The following is a 16,438-nucleotide window of genomic DNA, read 5'->3' as shown; positions in this document are numbered from 1 at the left end:
ACTTAAAGTAGTAGTGTCAACTCCAAGCATATATATGCCGCTTGCAACTTCCATACTGTGGATGCCGGAAGCAATGAATTGTTGGAACTTGTCAAACTATATGCCATTAAGTCTTCACAACTCTTGCAATGTTGATATGCCTTTGCTAATAGAATTTCCACGTTAGTTGTAAACTTAATACAAATTCCCTCATTTGATGCACAATATATCTCCTCCTCTAAAATCAGCCGTGAACTGAACTATCCAATTTGTTGACAGTGATTTATGTTATATTCCTTGACTTAGATATGGTTATTGTTAGACTTGATTTCTTTTGTTGATTTTGAGTTTCTCTTCAATCTTTGACAGTATTTCTCCCTTAATGGTCTCAGACGATGTGAAATTAAGTTCATTGGATGAGTAAAACCCCCTTCCTTGTAGCTGCATGAAAGGATATGATGCAAATGTCTGTGAGATTGGTACTTACAGTTTTATGAAGAGATGGTTTTCGCTGAGTCTCCATTCCTTGAATATCTCCCCTCTGATTCAGCGTAAAATTCTTTTGTTTGCATATTGTATTCATAAGAAAAATTTGATGTATGTGCCGTCGATGGGGTTTAGGATATTCAAGTTCACCATTTTTTGACTTGTGGAGTCCAATGCTAATAGTTTGTAATTATTCATATTGACACTGGCTTCCACTGTTTATTAGAACCTCCAATCGCTACACTACGTCCAGAGATAGCTGCCACATATAATCACTGCAAGGTTTTAACAGCAATCTCTTATGATCATTTTGTATGTATTCCCCAATTTTCCTCCAGTTATCTTTTGATGACCACTCAACAATGTATATCTGAAGTATCTGTGTCCTCTATCCTCTACAATTGCTCAGCATACGACTTTTTTTTTTTTACTCCTCTTACTTGCAGTTTGATGGTTTCAAATACTAGCTGTGCTTCTATATATTCTTCTATTCCCTGTTTAGCTGGCATGGTTGATTCCTTGCATGACTGTATATTTGGGTTTACCAAATTTAGCTTATAATTTCAAATCTCTTAGTTCAGTCTTGTACTTGAATGATTTCTAGTTATACTTCTAACCCTGCAAGATGGCAGGATCATGCTCTAATACCAATGGTAATGTCCCCTCCTACGACCTTAAATAATTTAATATATATTTTCCCATTAGACTTTTGCAGACCAAAAATTCAATATATCTGAGTTTTTCCTCCATATCTCTCAATGTCCTTTTTCTATTTTAATACTCTATGTATAATTTTTCATTCTTAGGATCATGTTCTTTCATAAATAGAATTATATTATATTAATAAAATTATTATATAACAAATACAATTATATTATATTATTACATATACTACATTAATAATATAGATTATATCAATTATATTTATTATTTATATTAATAATCTTGAATTTTAATAATTAATATTATTACATATATAATGCATAAAATATTAACTTTATATATAATGATTATTAATTTAACTCTCATATTTAATATTAATATATAATGCAATATTATAATATGATTAAAATAAATTATAACCATACCAGTATTAATATTATATTATTATTATAGGCAAGAACCTACAGCACAACAGTAACTTGTGAGCCTCTCATCTGGGAGGTCTTGGGTTCTAGTCTACTTGAGATTAACCCATAATAATAATTAACTTCAAAAAATAATAATAATCAATCTAGGCTTCGGCCCATTACCTATCAAAAAAAGTTTATTATATTATTATTATTATTTCATTTATTTATGTTTTAATTATATGGATCTCATTTTGACCGGGATATCACAGTTAGGATTGGGAGATTTTAAACTTTATTTGAAATATTCATTGGACTGTTTATCATTCAGAAGTTAACTTTCCAACAAAGATGAGAGTTTTTAGATGAAAAACACAAGGGCACCCATACAATAGCTAGTCATGCTTCATAATAGAATGAGTCAATGACACATTGTTTACAGGTAAAATTTGTGCTTTTTAAATCCTCTTAGATTAAAGTAAAACAGCTTTTTCTAAAGTTTATTCAACGTTTTTATAACAAGTATTTATATAATACATAATATATGTTTTTATCCATAAAGATTGAATTTGATATGAAATGACAATATTAGTTTTTTCCAGTTATTATATTATTACAGTATTATTTAGTTACTGAAGTTTTTGCCAAGACTTCCCTGTTTTGAATCCACTGAATTCCATTCACACTTTTATGGCAGTGCCAATAACATGTAAATGGAAAGCTAGTAGGATATAAATATGGGATATTGCAGTATTACTTCACGGAGTACAAACAATGTTCAAACTTCTATTTAATCACTTGTCAAATGGAAAATTAAAATGCATGGGCCAAATTGCATAAAACCAATACAAAAGTTTGGAGTTTCTGATTTCTTATTCAGAAAGGGTTTAGAAATTTTTATATTTTCCCCTTCAGATGAATCACAATTCCCCATTAACCATTTAACTTATGATATTCCTCCAACAAAGATGATCAAGTTTTAAAATTAAGTTCATTCTTCTTTATCTTCTATATGTGCATGTTTTATTTTGCACTACATATGCTGCAGCACATCCTTAATACATCAAGTAGCCCTTGTTTGTATCACATCCACAAAGGCATACACAAACAAAAGATATAGTAACTTAGGCATGATCCAAAACCAAAACTTAATGATGGCAGCCTTCCACAGGGATGTAGCCCAGGCATTTTGTAATGTCCCCATCTTTTTAGCATATCAGTGGAGTTCTTAGCCTTTACGTTCTCCAAAGGCTAAGTGGAGAAATAAGTTGAAATTGATTAAATTAATTTCTTATTAAATCAAAAAAAAAAAGTGACTTTATATTTAATTAATCTAATTTATTAGGGAATGCATTAATTAATGGAAGGGGGAAGCTTCTAGTAATTTAATTTTCTAGAAGCACAATTAATTATTGTATTGCAAGAGAGAAGCTTCTAGCAAGTGCATTAATTATTGGAAGGGGGAAACTTCTAGTAATTTAATTTCCTAAAAGCACATTAATTATTGGAAAGGGAGAAACTTCTAGAGAATGCTATTATTAAATATTTTATTTCCTTCTAGGAGGGTGAAGGAAAAGTATAAATAGAGGTGAGAGCTTCATTTTTTATCATCCGATTTCGTAAATTGCATTTGATATCAAGTTGGGAGAAGAAACTAAGGTTTCGGATTTCAGTCAACCATTGAAAAACGTCAACTCTTCAGTGTTGCAACCATTTGAGGTGGTGAAATATCCATTGAATTTGGTATTTAAGAGAGCTTCAATTCAAGAGTTCTATTTGTGCTTAAGTGGAGAAAAGATTTTGGCTGCTACAGTACACATGCACGATGTTGCGCTGCAGTATCTGTGTTTGATTCATTTCCATTCTCAAGCATCACTATTATCATTGTACTTCATCAACATATGATTTTGCTGTGATAATTCAAAATCAAAATTTTGGCATCACTATAGTCATTGTTTTGCATCTAGTTTCCATGTATTTGCACTGATAATACCAAAAGAATTGCACTTGCATATTAGTTCCTTGTAAGAGCATATTACATTGGTATCAGAGCTTACTTGCAAAGTGTTTGACGAAATGTCGAACAACTGAATTAGAGAAGAATCTAGTATTGGTTGAAGTTATAACCAATTGGGGTTACTACACATTTGGATGATGTTCCTAAAGTCCCAAGGACTTGGGGAATTGGAGAGGATGTCCCTTTTATCCAGGACTGCACAGCCTTCTACATTTGGCGCGCAAAGGATCAACAAAAAAGAGACTTAAGTTTGGAATAACGTGGATGGATCACTAATGTGAAAACCAAAGGCTACACAGAATGAAAAGACACTCAGATTGTATATAACATGGGCAAACAAAGATTAACATAAGAAAGGAGTCTCGCAAAATTTAGTACAATAGAATCCAGTCCTGATAATGATACAAAAATTAAAATATACAAATGGTCGCTTCCAACTAACACACCTTGATCCCTTCAAGGCTTTTTCAAGGAAGTAATTCCTCAACTAATGATGTCACATAATTCCACAAACCTGTTTGAACTAAACATCCTATCTATTTTATTTTTCAAAGAGGATTGCAGAGATGTCGAAGCCTTTATGATTAATAATGGCTAATCCTAAAGGGGGTAGATGGCTAGATGTGAAGATAAATGACAGAAAAAGTTTCAAACAAAAACTGTGATGACTATTAGTGGTCCACTGGAGGTAGAAGAATCCTAATTATCTTATTACATTATTAATTTATAGATGTTTGTAAATCTTCAATTATTTTTATTTTCTGCATTCTCATTCATTTTTGTCATTGAACTTTACAATCATATCCTTTGACCCTTCATCTCACCTATTTTCCTACTCTACGAAAGATTTACAAGACATTTGATAAAATGCTTGGATAGATGAAGCATGCAATCCATACTACAGGTTCTACTTTGGGATAACATGAGAAGTATGTTAATCTCATTGTGATGCAATGGTGGAACACTATGAACACGACACTTTAAAATGAACACCCTTTGACAAATGTATACAATTGAATAGACAAGTTTACTTCAAAAGAAGTAGATTGTCATTCTCAATTTTTGTGATCAAACACAAAAAAAATATAGATATACGTTATCATAATCCAACCCTATTGGATGATGGGCATGGCATGGTAAGGTTAAAAAGAGAGTTGAAGATACTTATCATTTGCCTCCTTTCATAGGTTGTGAATTCCTCTACTACAGAGAGGAAATTGTCCACATACAACTTCATCCAATCCGTAAGTTGAAAGATGTCGCTCTCAGATGCCACATAGATTGATGAAAAGGCATAGATAGGAGGGATTGATAGTGTTCCTATTAAACTAGGTGGGCCTTATTAGTGACAGTGATTTAGATTCAAAGTTTGATTTTGACTTAGGCTGAGATGAGACAAAGGAATAGCAGTAGTAGACCTAGTTATCTATATTTTTTTGTTTTGTATTTATAACATTTCAGCCTTCTCATTTTATAGTATGTGCATATTGGGAAATGGAAACTATGAATGTTGAATAATCAGCTCTACTGATTCATAATATGGTTATGTAATAAATATGGCGAATTACTTATCATACAAATATGAAAAATTCTCAAAAATTCTCTTTATTTTCAATTTCCCTTTTTTATTCACATTCACTGCCATCCTTGTCCTAGAAACTTGGTGGAACATAGGATTCAATAAATCCATCTCAAGGTAAAGGAAGTATTAGAAAACTCTTAAATCAAATGGCTAGGCAAAAGTAATATTACCATGAGCACCCACTCAAAGCGGGAGGCAAGGTGTGGTTTTACTTGAGAAAACTGAGAATTCCATAGCAAACTATGAAGTTCAAACCTCTTATATATGAATGCTTAAATCTTGGAGAAGACTGGAGAGGATGCTTTCAAGTTTGACTTACCTTTATTCACAAGGTTGTGAGTTATTATTGTTATGATGTTGTAATGTTCCTAATGGCTCACTGGAGGAAGAGTTTGTGCATGTACAGCAAAGGGAATGTTTGCACACTAACTGGGATGCCCATACGTGGCAGAAGATGTCATATGATATGTACCCGTATGATACAGTGTGAACTTTCGTATGGTAGTACGTAGGTGGCGGCTACCTTGTGTACAATAATTTGAGACGTGTATGCTGGATTTGATAGTCATACAATGATTTCCTTGTGTAACATAGGGTAAATGGGCTTTTTTGTACAGTGAGCCCTTGTGTTGTACGATGATGGTTGTACGGCTATCTTGGCTTCCTTGTGTTGGCCATACTGCAATCTTAACCTCCCCTATTTGCCCAATGTTCGTATGCCGAGTATAATGTTCAATGTGGACAAATATTCACTAATGCACAGGAATGTATTGACCTGTCTACAAAATAGAAACTGTAACTTACAAATGAGCATGATGCTCAAACTTGCCAAATCCGAGCAAAGTGATACCAAGACGAAATAGGGTGAGGGTCGAATCCCAATGAAACCGGAAAAAGCCAAGTAGGGAAGATCTTTCACTTCCGAAATGGTGAACAATATTGAACTCCAACAAGAATTCATAGGACAATAAAAATCCAAATCGCATGCTAACAACTTCCTACATGACGCACATAAATACCTCTTCAAAGAAAACTACTGAGAGTTTACAAAGAATGCTGACACGAGAAACACCTACGCATAATTAATAAAAATTAGGCCCTTCGATTGATTAAATAAATCCTTGTGATATTATTTAATTTTTAGGACCATTCAATTAATTAACCTAATTAAAATATTTTATTAAAAATTGGGGATATTACAAATGCTCACTACCCAAAGATTGCTTGCCCTCAAGCAATCCATCATCAAATAGTTTGGCCACAAGACCTCCAGGATCCCAAACCAAGCAAGGATAGTTGTATCTACTAATGTCTTCATGTTGCATCATGATCGCGTACACGCATTTGGATGTAGGCGAGAAAAGTAAACATCCATCAAGCTTTCGTTGTGCCACTGATATAAACATGGCCATACCCAAAGTCATTACATCCCATTGAGACGCCTCGATGATCAAATCCGAAGCCTTCATACCATCATGCTCATAAATTTCTTCAGGGATCTCATAGCTCAATTACAACTTGTAGTTTCCATGAGGATGCCCCTTACACAAAGAGGTTGCAATCATGTATGCCTCTGGTGCAACCAAAGGGTAAACTCCATATTCAACCAACTCTAAAGATTGCTCCTACAAACAATCCTCGATCAAGTACGCATCACCAAGAAGATGAAAAACTACCATTAGGGCCTGCTTATTCGAAGGGTCGCTAGTAGAACCCATATTTCCATCAAGTTGATCATCAGGTCTTGGTTCGACGATATTTGTGCAAGTATCTTCCTCCAAAATACTTTCTTTCATCTTGGACATAAATACCAAATCGATTGTCTTTGTAGTAGATGATGTCATCGACTATCTTGTATCAGTCATCTTGAATGTCGTCATATATCAATTCGCATGTAAAAGTGTTCTTGGAGCATTCAACCAACATATGTGCTTTCCAATCGGTTGGAAACTGAGATAGATCACATATGGCATCGTTGGGTGCCATAGCGTGATCCAAGTCCAAACTCTCAACTCTCCCAACAAGTTGGTAGAATCACTAGCTCTGATACCACTGTAATGCTCTTGACGACTCACTAGAGGAAGAGTTTGTGCATGTATGGCCAAAGGGATGTCTGCACACTGACTGGATTGCTCGTGCAGGGCAAAAGATGTCGTATCGTATGTGCTCGTACATTATGGTGTGGACTTTTGTACGGTAGTATGTAGGTGGTGGCTACCTTGCGTATGACAATTTAAGACTTGTATATGGTGGATTTGATAGTCATACGATAGGGTACAGTGAATGGATTTTGTCCTACGGTGAGCCCTTGTGCTATACGGTGATGGTCATACAATTGTCTTGACTTCCTTGTGTTAGTTGTATGGTCGTCTTAACCCACCTATTTGCCCAATGTTCGTACACTAGGTATAGTGTTCAATGTGGACGAATGATGTGTTCCCTTATTAATGTCTCCTAGTGTAGCGTCAAAATTGGATGGCTGCACATGTATGGAATGTATGAACAATTGAAATGTTGAATAACCAAATGTATAAATATATGTAAGTAAGAATTGTGAACTTGCACAAATATTCACTAATGCACACAAATGTATTGACCTATTTCCCAAATAGAAATTATAACTTGCAAACAGGGATGGTGCACAGACTTGCCAGATCCGAACAAAATGATACTAGGACAGAATGTGAGGGTTGAATCCCACCGTAATCAGAAAAAGCCAAGTAGGGAAGATTTTTCACTTCCGAAATGGTGAACAATACTAAACTCCAATAGGAATTCACAGTACAAAGAAATAATCCAAATCGCATACTAACAAATTCCTACATGTCGCACATAAATACCCCTTCAAAGAAAACGTTCGAGGATTTACAAAGAATGCCAACACAGCAAACACCTACGCATAATTAATAAAAATTGGGCCCCTTTATTAATTATATCAATTAATTTAATAAGTCCTTGTGATATTATTTAATTTTTAGGACCATTGAATTAATTGACCTAATTAAAATATTTTACTAAAAAATGGGAACATTACAGATGTCCACTTATATGTGTCCCCCATGTCAAATGAAGAAAATGATGGGTAATTGTTACCCTATTTTGAAAGCATCGACTTGGATGCATAAGAAAAGTTGGCATATGTAGTGAAGAAAGAAGACTCACAAACACAAGACAAATGAGAAAATGAAGATATCCAAGCAAGCAAGATAGTAGCTCAAGGAAAAAGCGAGAATTCTTTCCATGTCTCCTAAATGACACTATAATTTTGTGAAATCAAAGGCCTCCTAAAATGGGGAAGTACAACTAATAAGGCTCCAACTTAAAACTTCTTCATCAACAGCCAAAAACTCATCCAATTTATCCAAGGGTGGTTTCTATTCAGTGGCAAAACCACCACATATAACAATGTGGCAATTGTATGGATGTCAATGACAATTGTGGATGTGGTTTTCACTTAGCAATTTTACCAATGGCAAATTCAAATTTACTATACAAAAATTTCAAATTTCTCAAAGGAAGTTTTTCTTGCAGCCAGCCATTTTGCCTAAAGTACCAATTCTATTTAGAATTAATGATCTTGAACTCGCAATGAGTAACGTGAATTGTTGCGGGTAGTGGGTCGGGGAGTGCTTGGCAGGTTTTCATAATCCTCCAAATCATGGGTTATGATCCACGTGGCTCGCCAAGCTAGTAGGTCATGCCATGACCCACAAGGTCCATGGGCTATGACCCACATCACAACAGTCAATTATGGACTTAAAAAAAACATAAAAAATATAGTGTTTGCCATTTTTTAACACACATTTTCTATTTGTCCCTCAAAGCCATTCTATTTGCTTGTTATGAGAAGAAGAGAGGGAAAATGACGGAAAGGAAAAAAAACAAGAGACCATAGGTTTGTAACCAGTAATGAAGAAAAAGCATCAAGGAGTCCACAAAACCACATTGCAGAGGCATAGCTTTGCATTGAGAGCATCAAGGAGTCCATAGCAATTGTTCCAAGGCTTCTCAACTCATTTGAAAGAGGCAAGTGTTAAAATTTGTAAGTGTTATAATTTGTAGATTTTGTTGAATTTTTTTTGTATGCTAATGGATTTTCCATTTTTTTTGTTAAATTTTTTATGTTTAACTTTTCAAATCTTGGACATTTTCTATTAAAATATAAAGTGCATACTTCAATGAGAGAAGTAGAACAATAGCAAACCCTTGATTTTTTTAAGAAAAAAATGTAAACATCTATTTACAATTATTTCTATAAAGAAATGTAGGGCTTGTTGATTTTTCTAAAATATACACAAATGTAAATTTGAAATTTCGTCTCATTGCAACAGCCTTCAAGTTTTGAAAACGCCTCCAAAGTGTAAATCTTAGAAATATACTGAAGAATTTCCTGGTAGACAAAAAAATCAAACAAAATGCATGTTTTGTAAAGAAATTTATCGTGGTGGCATCCATAGGTTTATAAACCATGTTGTCGGCATACTTGGCAATGATGTTGAACCATGTTAATTAATAACTGTTAAGGTAGTTTGTTTCTGTTATGTATAGTTAGAAACATATGCAAAAGAAAAGCAAACTAGGAAGAGGCAACAATAAGAGTTAAATGCTATTGTCTCTCATCCACTTGCATCCGCATCCACATCTGCAAGTTGTCTTGGAGAGAATTCTTTCACGTCTCCCTTTCATCCTAATACTAGTGCTTCTACTATTTATCCTTCTAGTAGCACTGTTACCCTTGGCCATAGAGTTCGGAAATCAAAGTTCGACAATTATTTTGTGCCACGCACTACTCCTGATACAAAGCCCTCCCTTGAGAGCAAGGGTTGGAACAAGGAGGCCCATGATGTTGCATGAAAATAAATTTGCAAGATTTAGTACTTTTGCAACATTCCATGGGTTGCAACCAAGTAATTCGTTATTATTTGATTGCTTTAAGTTTTAAATTAAATTTTAAAATTCTTAGTTTGAAGTTGAACTTTGTTTTGTCTAATAATTAATCACAATCTATTTGTGACAAGTCTCCTTATCAACAAGGAATGACAGATGTCATAATCATTTGTAAGGCGAGTTTTAAAGCCCCTACTGATGCTGAGTTAAGTGGACCCTCTTGTTAGAAATGGCTAAAGATATGAAAGTTGAGTTCGAGGACCACAGACAATTTTGGAGCCAAAAGGGTTGCACCATCATGACAAATAGTTGGAAGGATAGGAGAAATAGGACACTTCTAAATTTTCTTGTTTCCTACTAAGGTGATTGATCATTCTACTTCCCCAAATGCATTGGATAATTTAAATTTTGATTTGTTGATTGATCCATATTAATTGATAATTATTTTACTTTATTTTCAAGATCCACCATGTTCTTGAAGTCTATTGATGTTTCCTCACATGTGAAGAATGTCACACATGTGAGGCTATTAAGGAAGTCATACATGAGGTGGGCGTAGAAAATGTAGTGCAAGGTGGTGACAGACAATGTAACAAGTTATGTTGTTGCATGTAAACTTTTTACTTTTTAAGTTTTGATGAAGAGGCATCTATGATTTTATTTAATATTTTCTTAACACATCTAGATTTATAATTAATTTAAAATTGTTGCAAGTAAACTTTTGATGGAGAGGCACCCAAAAACAATTGGTCTCCATGTGCAGGCCGTTGCCTTGACCTCATGTTAGAGGATATTGGCAAGCTTGAATGAGTCAAAGCATGTGTTGATAAGGCCAATAACATTAGCAAATTTTTCTACAATCATGTATTGGTACTTAGCATGATGAGGCAATACCCAGGCAAAAGGAATAGGCTTGTCCTAGTATCACAAGATTTGCCTTGAATTTCCTCACACTAAAATCTTTGTTGAATTCAAAGGCAGCTTTGAGACACATGTTTGTTGGTGAGGAGTAGACTGCCTCATCCTATGCTAAGACCACTGCAAGGACGGATGTGGCAAATTGTATTTTTGATGAGCCAATTTTTTGGACCCCTTGTGCAGAGATCATCCAAGTAAATATATTTTTGTTTTGTTTGCAACTTTGCATTTTTTCTTGTTTTAAATTGTTAATGCACACTTGTGACTTAACTATTTTTTTAACATTATATGAAAGTCATTGAACTCCTTGTAGTTCTCCTACAAGTTGTTGATGGAGAGAATCCCTCTATGGGCTACATATACGAGCGCATACATAGAGCCAAGGAGGCCATTAGATCCCATGTATGCAGGAGTTGAGGATAAGTCTACTTTCATTGAAGGAATCACTAATAGGAGATGGGAAAACCAACTTCACAGGCCCATCCATGCAGCAGCTATATTTCCTCAATCTGCCATTTTGTTTCCTTGATAACTTAAAGGCAATGAGAGTCTTCTTGGTAGCCTATATTCAGTGCTATAAAACATATCTAGTAATGGCACATCTACAACGCAAGAGATAGATGCATATAATTGTGAACAAGGGTGCATTTTGCAAGCAAGTTGTGCAGAGACGCTCAGACAACATTGCAGCTAGGTAGAAATATACGTTAAACTTAAGATTCTTAAGTTTATGGCTTATGCATTTTCATATAATAATCTATCCTTAAAGTGGGAAATGAGACTGATATCTTTTATTTTCCTTATTTCAATTAGATGGTGGCAAATATTTGGGCCTACAACCTTGAACCTTCAAGAACTTGTCATGCGTATTTTGCATCAATCATGCAGCACTTCTAGATGTGAGTGCAATCGGTCCATGTTCGAGCACATCCACTCGAAGAGGTGTAAAAGATTGTCTGTGGACAGGTTGAATGAACTTGTCTTTGCTCATTACAGTCTGTGTCTTGGGGATCAAACAAATTTAGGTCACTAATTCCTCTCTGATCACTCTAGCAGAGATTGATCTATGAGTTTGAGTGGCTCACTAAGTTTGTTGATCATGTCTTCGCTGAGGAGGACCATGAGTGAGTTGATCAGAAAAGAAGAGAGATTGTCATTGTGGCTGTGTCAGAGGAGGATAGAGCATGATCAGTTGGCCACGCAGCTGCTGTTGATGAGTGGCACCTCACAATTAGAGATTATGGCTTGTCAAGCATCCAAAACCTACCTCAAACACATCTAAAGGAGGCAAACATACTACTCTGAGGCTGAGGCTGAGGCTGGGCTAGAGCCTGAGCCATAGACTTGTTTTTGCGTACACATATGTTTGGGAACATCTGATGTCAAGGATTTCATGCATTTTCTATACATTTGAAAACATTTATAATTTTGCATATTAATGTTTTCTAGTTTCTTCAGCTACAATTTGTGTTTGCACTTCTGTAATGGATGTATGTTTATGTATGCAATCCAATTAGCTTCAATTTGATGATGTTATTGTTTCTTTAAGCTATATTCAGTAATGGGTGCGTGAAACAAGTTTTAAATTGTTAAAAACCTCTAAATTTCAAGGATTTTTTCATTTTTGTCGAGTCAAAGGTGAGTCATTGGCAAGTCACAAGTGGAGACGACCTTGTCAAGTCATAGGCGAGTCCAAGTCATGGAACTATTATTAGAGTACATAAAGCAATGCTAACGAACAGTCCTTTAGTGAACAAAAGGACACTCCCAAAGTTGTTATGAAGAAGAAACACAGGTCTAATTACAAACATAAGAATAGAGTGTGAATCAGTGAATTCAGTAGATTGTTGAGGAAAAATTATAGCATGAGTTGTTATTGAGAATAGCAGTAAGATGAATGTTATAGCATGCTCTATCCAATATATTTGTAACTATTTGTGGCCCAGACAAAGAGAGAAAGATGGTCTATTATCATTTCTAGCTAATTTTCCCAATACCAGAATTTCTAGAATAGAATTCTTGTGTCAATTTTGTTGTGATTTATCAAATCTTGCTATTTTCATGTTTGTTGCATTTGTATTTCAGAAACTATAGTCTTCAATTCCTTTATAGTGCAGCTTGAAAACATAATTTTACACAAATTGAATTCTAATACATTCATTTAAAGCATAGATTACAAGACATATTCTAATATTCTCTGATTTCCACTCAGGTACTTAAACTTCAGAGATTACAGATCCATTACACAACCCACAAGTCAATGCTTATAATTCCTTCTGATGTTGAAAACTTCTTAAACTAAATTGTGCACATACATATTTTGTACAAGCAAGAAGTAGAATTAAATGTGTACATGATTGAATGCAAGTATAATTGTGTCTAAATACATTTTTTAAGTTATTTGGCACTTGAGTTTTATCATTTCTATGCTGGTCAAATGCAAATAATCAACTTCTATTAGAAATGTTGCATTCTAGACTCTATGTGTTGTGAACAAGGTGGTAAACTTGTTCATAATCCAGTTGATAGATATGGGACACTATGAGCTACTGCTCCTGAATATATGCATATATTCATACACGCACAGTGGTATGTGTATATGTATATTTATATGTATATATATATGCTCTCTGTGTTGCTGAGTACTCAGTATTTCTTTCGCTGGGTAAGTTTTCACAAGTATAACTCTCACATTTCTTCTGACACAAAAAAAGATAACTAAAAATGTCCATGCAAGTAAAACATTAGTTAATGTGCATTTTTCACATTTTTTTAGTTATAAAACCATACATTTTCTCTTTCAAGATGTCAATTTTTTATTTAATACAATTTGTAACTGAATTTTACAGAAAAAATATGGTTTCTTAAGAGATTAATTTTTAGAACTTGCTATATTGTCCAGCATTTACTGAGTTTTTGTTGAATATTTGCCAAGTTGAAAATTTTGGGCTTGTTGAGTCACTCTCTGAGACTGAGGTGAACTATGATATGTATATACATTTATATGAATGTATGGATGCATGTATGTATATGTATATGGATATGTATATTATGTGCATATGCATGTATGTATGTATAGATACACACACACAGAGAGATATATATATATATGAGTCGATACATATATCAATATGTGCATCCAAACTGGAATTATTTAGATAAAATGTGTGCTACACTCCTCTATGTAGGAGTTGATAGATATATGTATGTATGTATGTATCGGCTGTGAAACAGTGTCTGTATGAATTATAATTCCACTTATAATTCCACTGTACTGCAAATTTGATAGTAGTTGATATATATTCCAGTACATTTAGTATAAGTTCTAGAGTACAGCAACTTTGATTGAAGGACATAAAGCACATTTAATAGGAGTCGATATAGATGTGCTTGTTGATGGGGATGTGGCTGATTGTGGTGGTGGCAATGGTGGTGGGGGGCACGGGAAGAGGAGTGGAGTTGTGAACAAGGTGATTATACATATATAATCGCTGTCAATTTAATCATCTAAAATGATATTCAATTCATGCATATCTTAGTAATTTCATTGATTTGATATAAAACTGAATGTGCTAACAATATTGACTCTAGTACAAGAACAGAAAGGTGACTTTACTGGGCACTCACCTTCCTGTCATTAATGGTTACTAAGGAAGAGTTGTCAGCACCTTTGTCCCTGCATAAAGAAATACATATAAATGATTCTAATCCACAAAATTAAATGGCTAGAAATCCAGATAGCCAAAAATATCAACAGTTAATCAGGTACCTAGCCTCATTAACACCATGACCAGCACTCACTACAGTATAAGGATTCGCCACAGGCATTACCTGCATCAAAGAAGTTAGCTGTCATGCATTGCTTCATGCATATGCATTAAACCAAAAGGCTTGCAGGAAAATATATGACCTAATAATACTGCACTGAAATAGGCAAAACTCATCCCAATAAACAGTTGCATAAACTAGTCTTCAAGAAATATTAAACAGTATGTTGGTTATGATATGTACCTCATAACCCAAAAAGCTGCAAACTTAACCTCAAAAATCAGAACACACAAGCATCTAATTAGACACGCATAAACTATTCCAGCTATCTTGAAAGAACATGTTGAGACGAAAGAGTCTGCTTTTACCATATAAGCCTCTCACCTTCAGTTGCATTACAAAAAATAAATATAGCATGATATCTAGCTCAACTTTCCAATGCTCATTCTCAGAGCAAAAGGTGAATATGCAATGGAATAGAGTTTCATTTACGGTAACTTGGCAAATTGACGGTGTACTCTTCTCCATCACCAAAAATAACAGAACCTAAATAAGGTTGGTAGTCAATGAACCAGTCTCTGAGGTGGGTGAAATGACAAGAGGCGCCTGAATCAATGTACCAAGTAGACGACTTCACATGATCTGCAGGTCTTTTAGCCATGAAGGCATAAAAGGCAAATTTCATCTTCTCAAGGTGTGTTGCACTGTTCTCTTTGAGTTGTGAACCTGATTGCTTAGATTGGGCAGCTAAGCATTTCAAACATTCAACCTTCATGTGACCATACTTGTGGCAATAGTTGCATTGAATATTCTTTTTCTTAGAGCCTTTTGAAGCTGAAGCAGAGGACTTTTGTTGAGACTTATCTTTACCCTTCTCAAAGGATTTAGCAACAAAGGCTTGCTCTATGGAGGTGGAGTTGGAACAACTACCGAGTTGTTGTTTCCACCGATCTTGCTGGAGTAGAAATGTATAGAGATCTATGAACTTGAGATCAACACCAGTAGAAGTGATGTTGAGAGTCTAGATAAAATGCTTATAGGACTTGGGCAAACTTTTAAGGGTTATAACCACAATGTTCTCTTCCTCCATCTTGCGTCCAATAGCAAGCAACTAATCACGAATTTCCTAAATCCTATTCAAGTGTTCTTGGAGTGGTTTCCGCTAATCCATTATAATAGAAAACCGAGTGTTCTTGAGAAAGAAGGCTCTACTTTTGTCTAATGTCTCATGAAGTTTCTTCAAATGATCCAATATCTCGGCAACTGTTTTGCCAAAGGGAATCTGAGGGAGTTGATCATTAGCTATGGATAATTTGAGAAGCATCAACACCTCCGAATTATTTAGATCCCATGTATCCTTTGATCAGTGCCAGTTGCAGTCAGACACTTTATAATGCCCAAAACGATCTGATCAGTATTTCAATATTCAAAGCTTGCTAGTATCCACTACTTCCATGTGCTATAATTCTGACCATTGTATTTTGAATTGCCCTCAAGAAGAATATTAGTCAAAGATGCCATAGCACGTTTTTAGTGAAAAAGCATGAAAATTTATGAAGGCACGTACTTCAAAGAAAAAAAAAGACGACCTAGAAAAATTGAAGGCGTACCCAAAAAGAGCTCGAAAAATCTAGAAAAAATGTGTTGTCAAGTTTTGGATCCACTAGCTCAAAAATCGAGGCACCTAGAAAAATCTAATGACAACCCAGCTGAGCTCTTGAAAAATCCACC

General features: G+C 34.7%; 1 protein-coding gene across 3 annotated transcripts in view; it reads right to left on the bottom strand.

Annotated features, from left to right (window-relative positions):
* The window catches only part of LOC149557017 (uncharacterized), a 138,829-nt gene that overhangs the window by 92,894 nt on the left and 29,497 nt on the right, over positions 1 to 16,438 (bottom strand). For 2 of the 3 annotated variants that reach the window (XM_089831672.1, XM_089831674.1), the window contains exons 2-3: positions 14,709 to 14,770; positions 14,567 to 14,615 (exon numbers count right to left, since the gene is read on the bottom strand). The exons of the other annotated variant lie outside the window; for it this stretch is intronic. In XM_089831672.1, the coding sequence (XP_089687798.1) occupies positions 14,567 to 14,615; positions 14,709 to 14,770 (111 nt within the window). The remainder of the gene's footprint in view (positions 1 to 14,566; positions 14,616 to 14,708; positions 14,771 to 16,438) is intronic. 3 annotated transcript variants of the gene reach the window in all.

The sequence above is a fragment of the Cupressus sempervirens genome, chromosome 5 (assembly GCF_028749045.1).
Source record: "Cupressus sempervirens isolate cs-2001-9-10 chromosome 5, ASM2874904v1, whole genome shotgun sequence".
Taxonomy (NCBI): domain Eukaryota; kingdom Viridiplantae; phylum Streptophyta; class Pinopsida; order Cupressales; family Cupressaceae; genus Cupressus; species Cupressus sempervirens.
The sequence above is the reverse complement of the archived record's forward strand: the minus strand, read 5'-3'. Positions and strand labels throughout refer to the sequence as shown.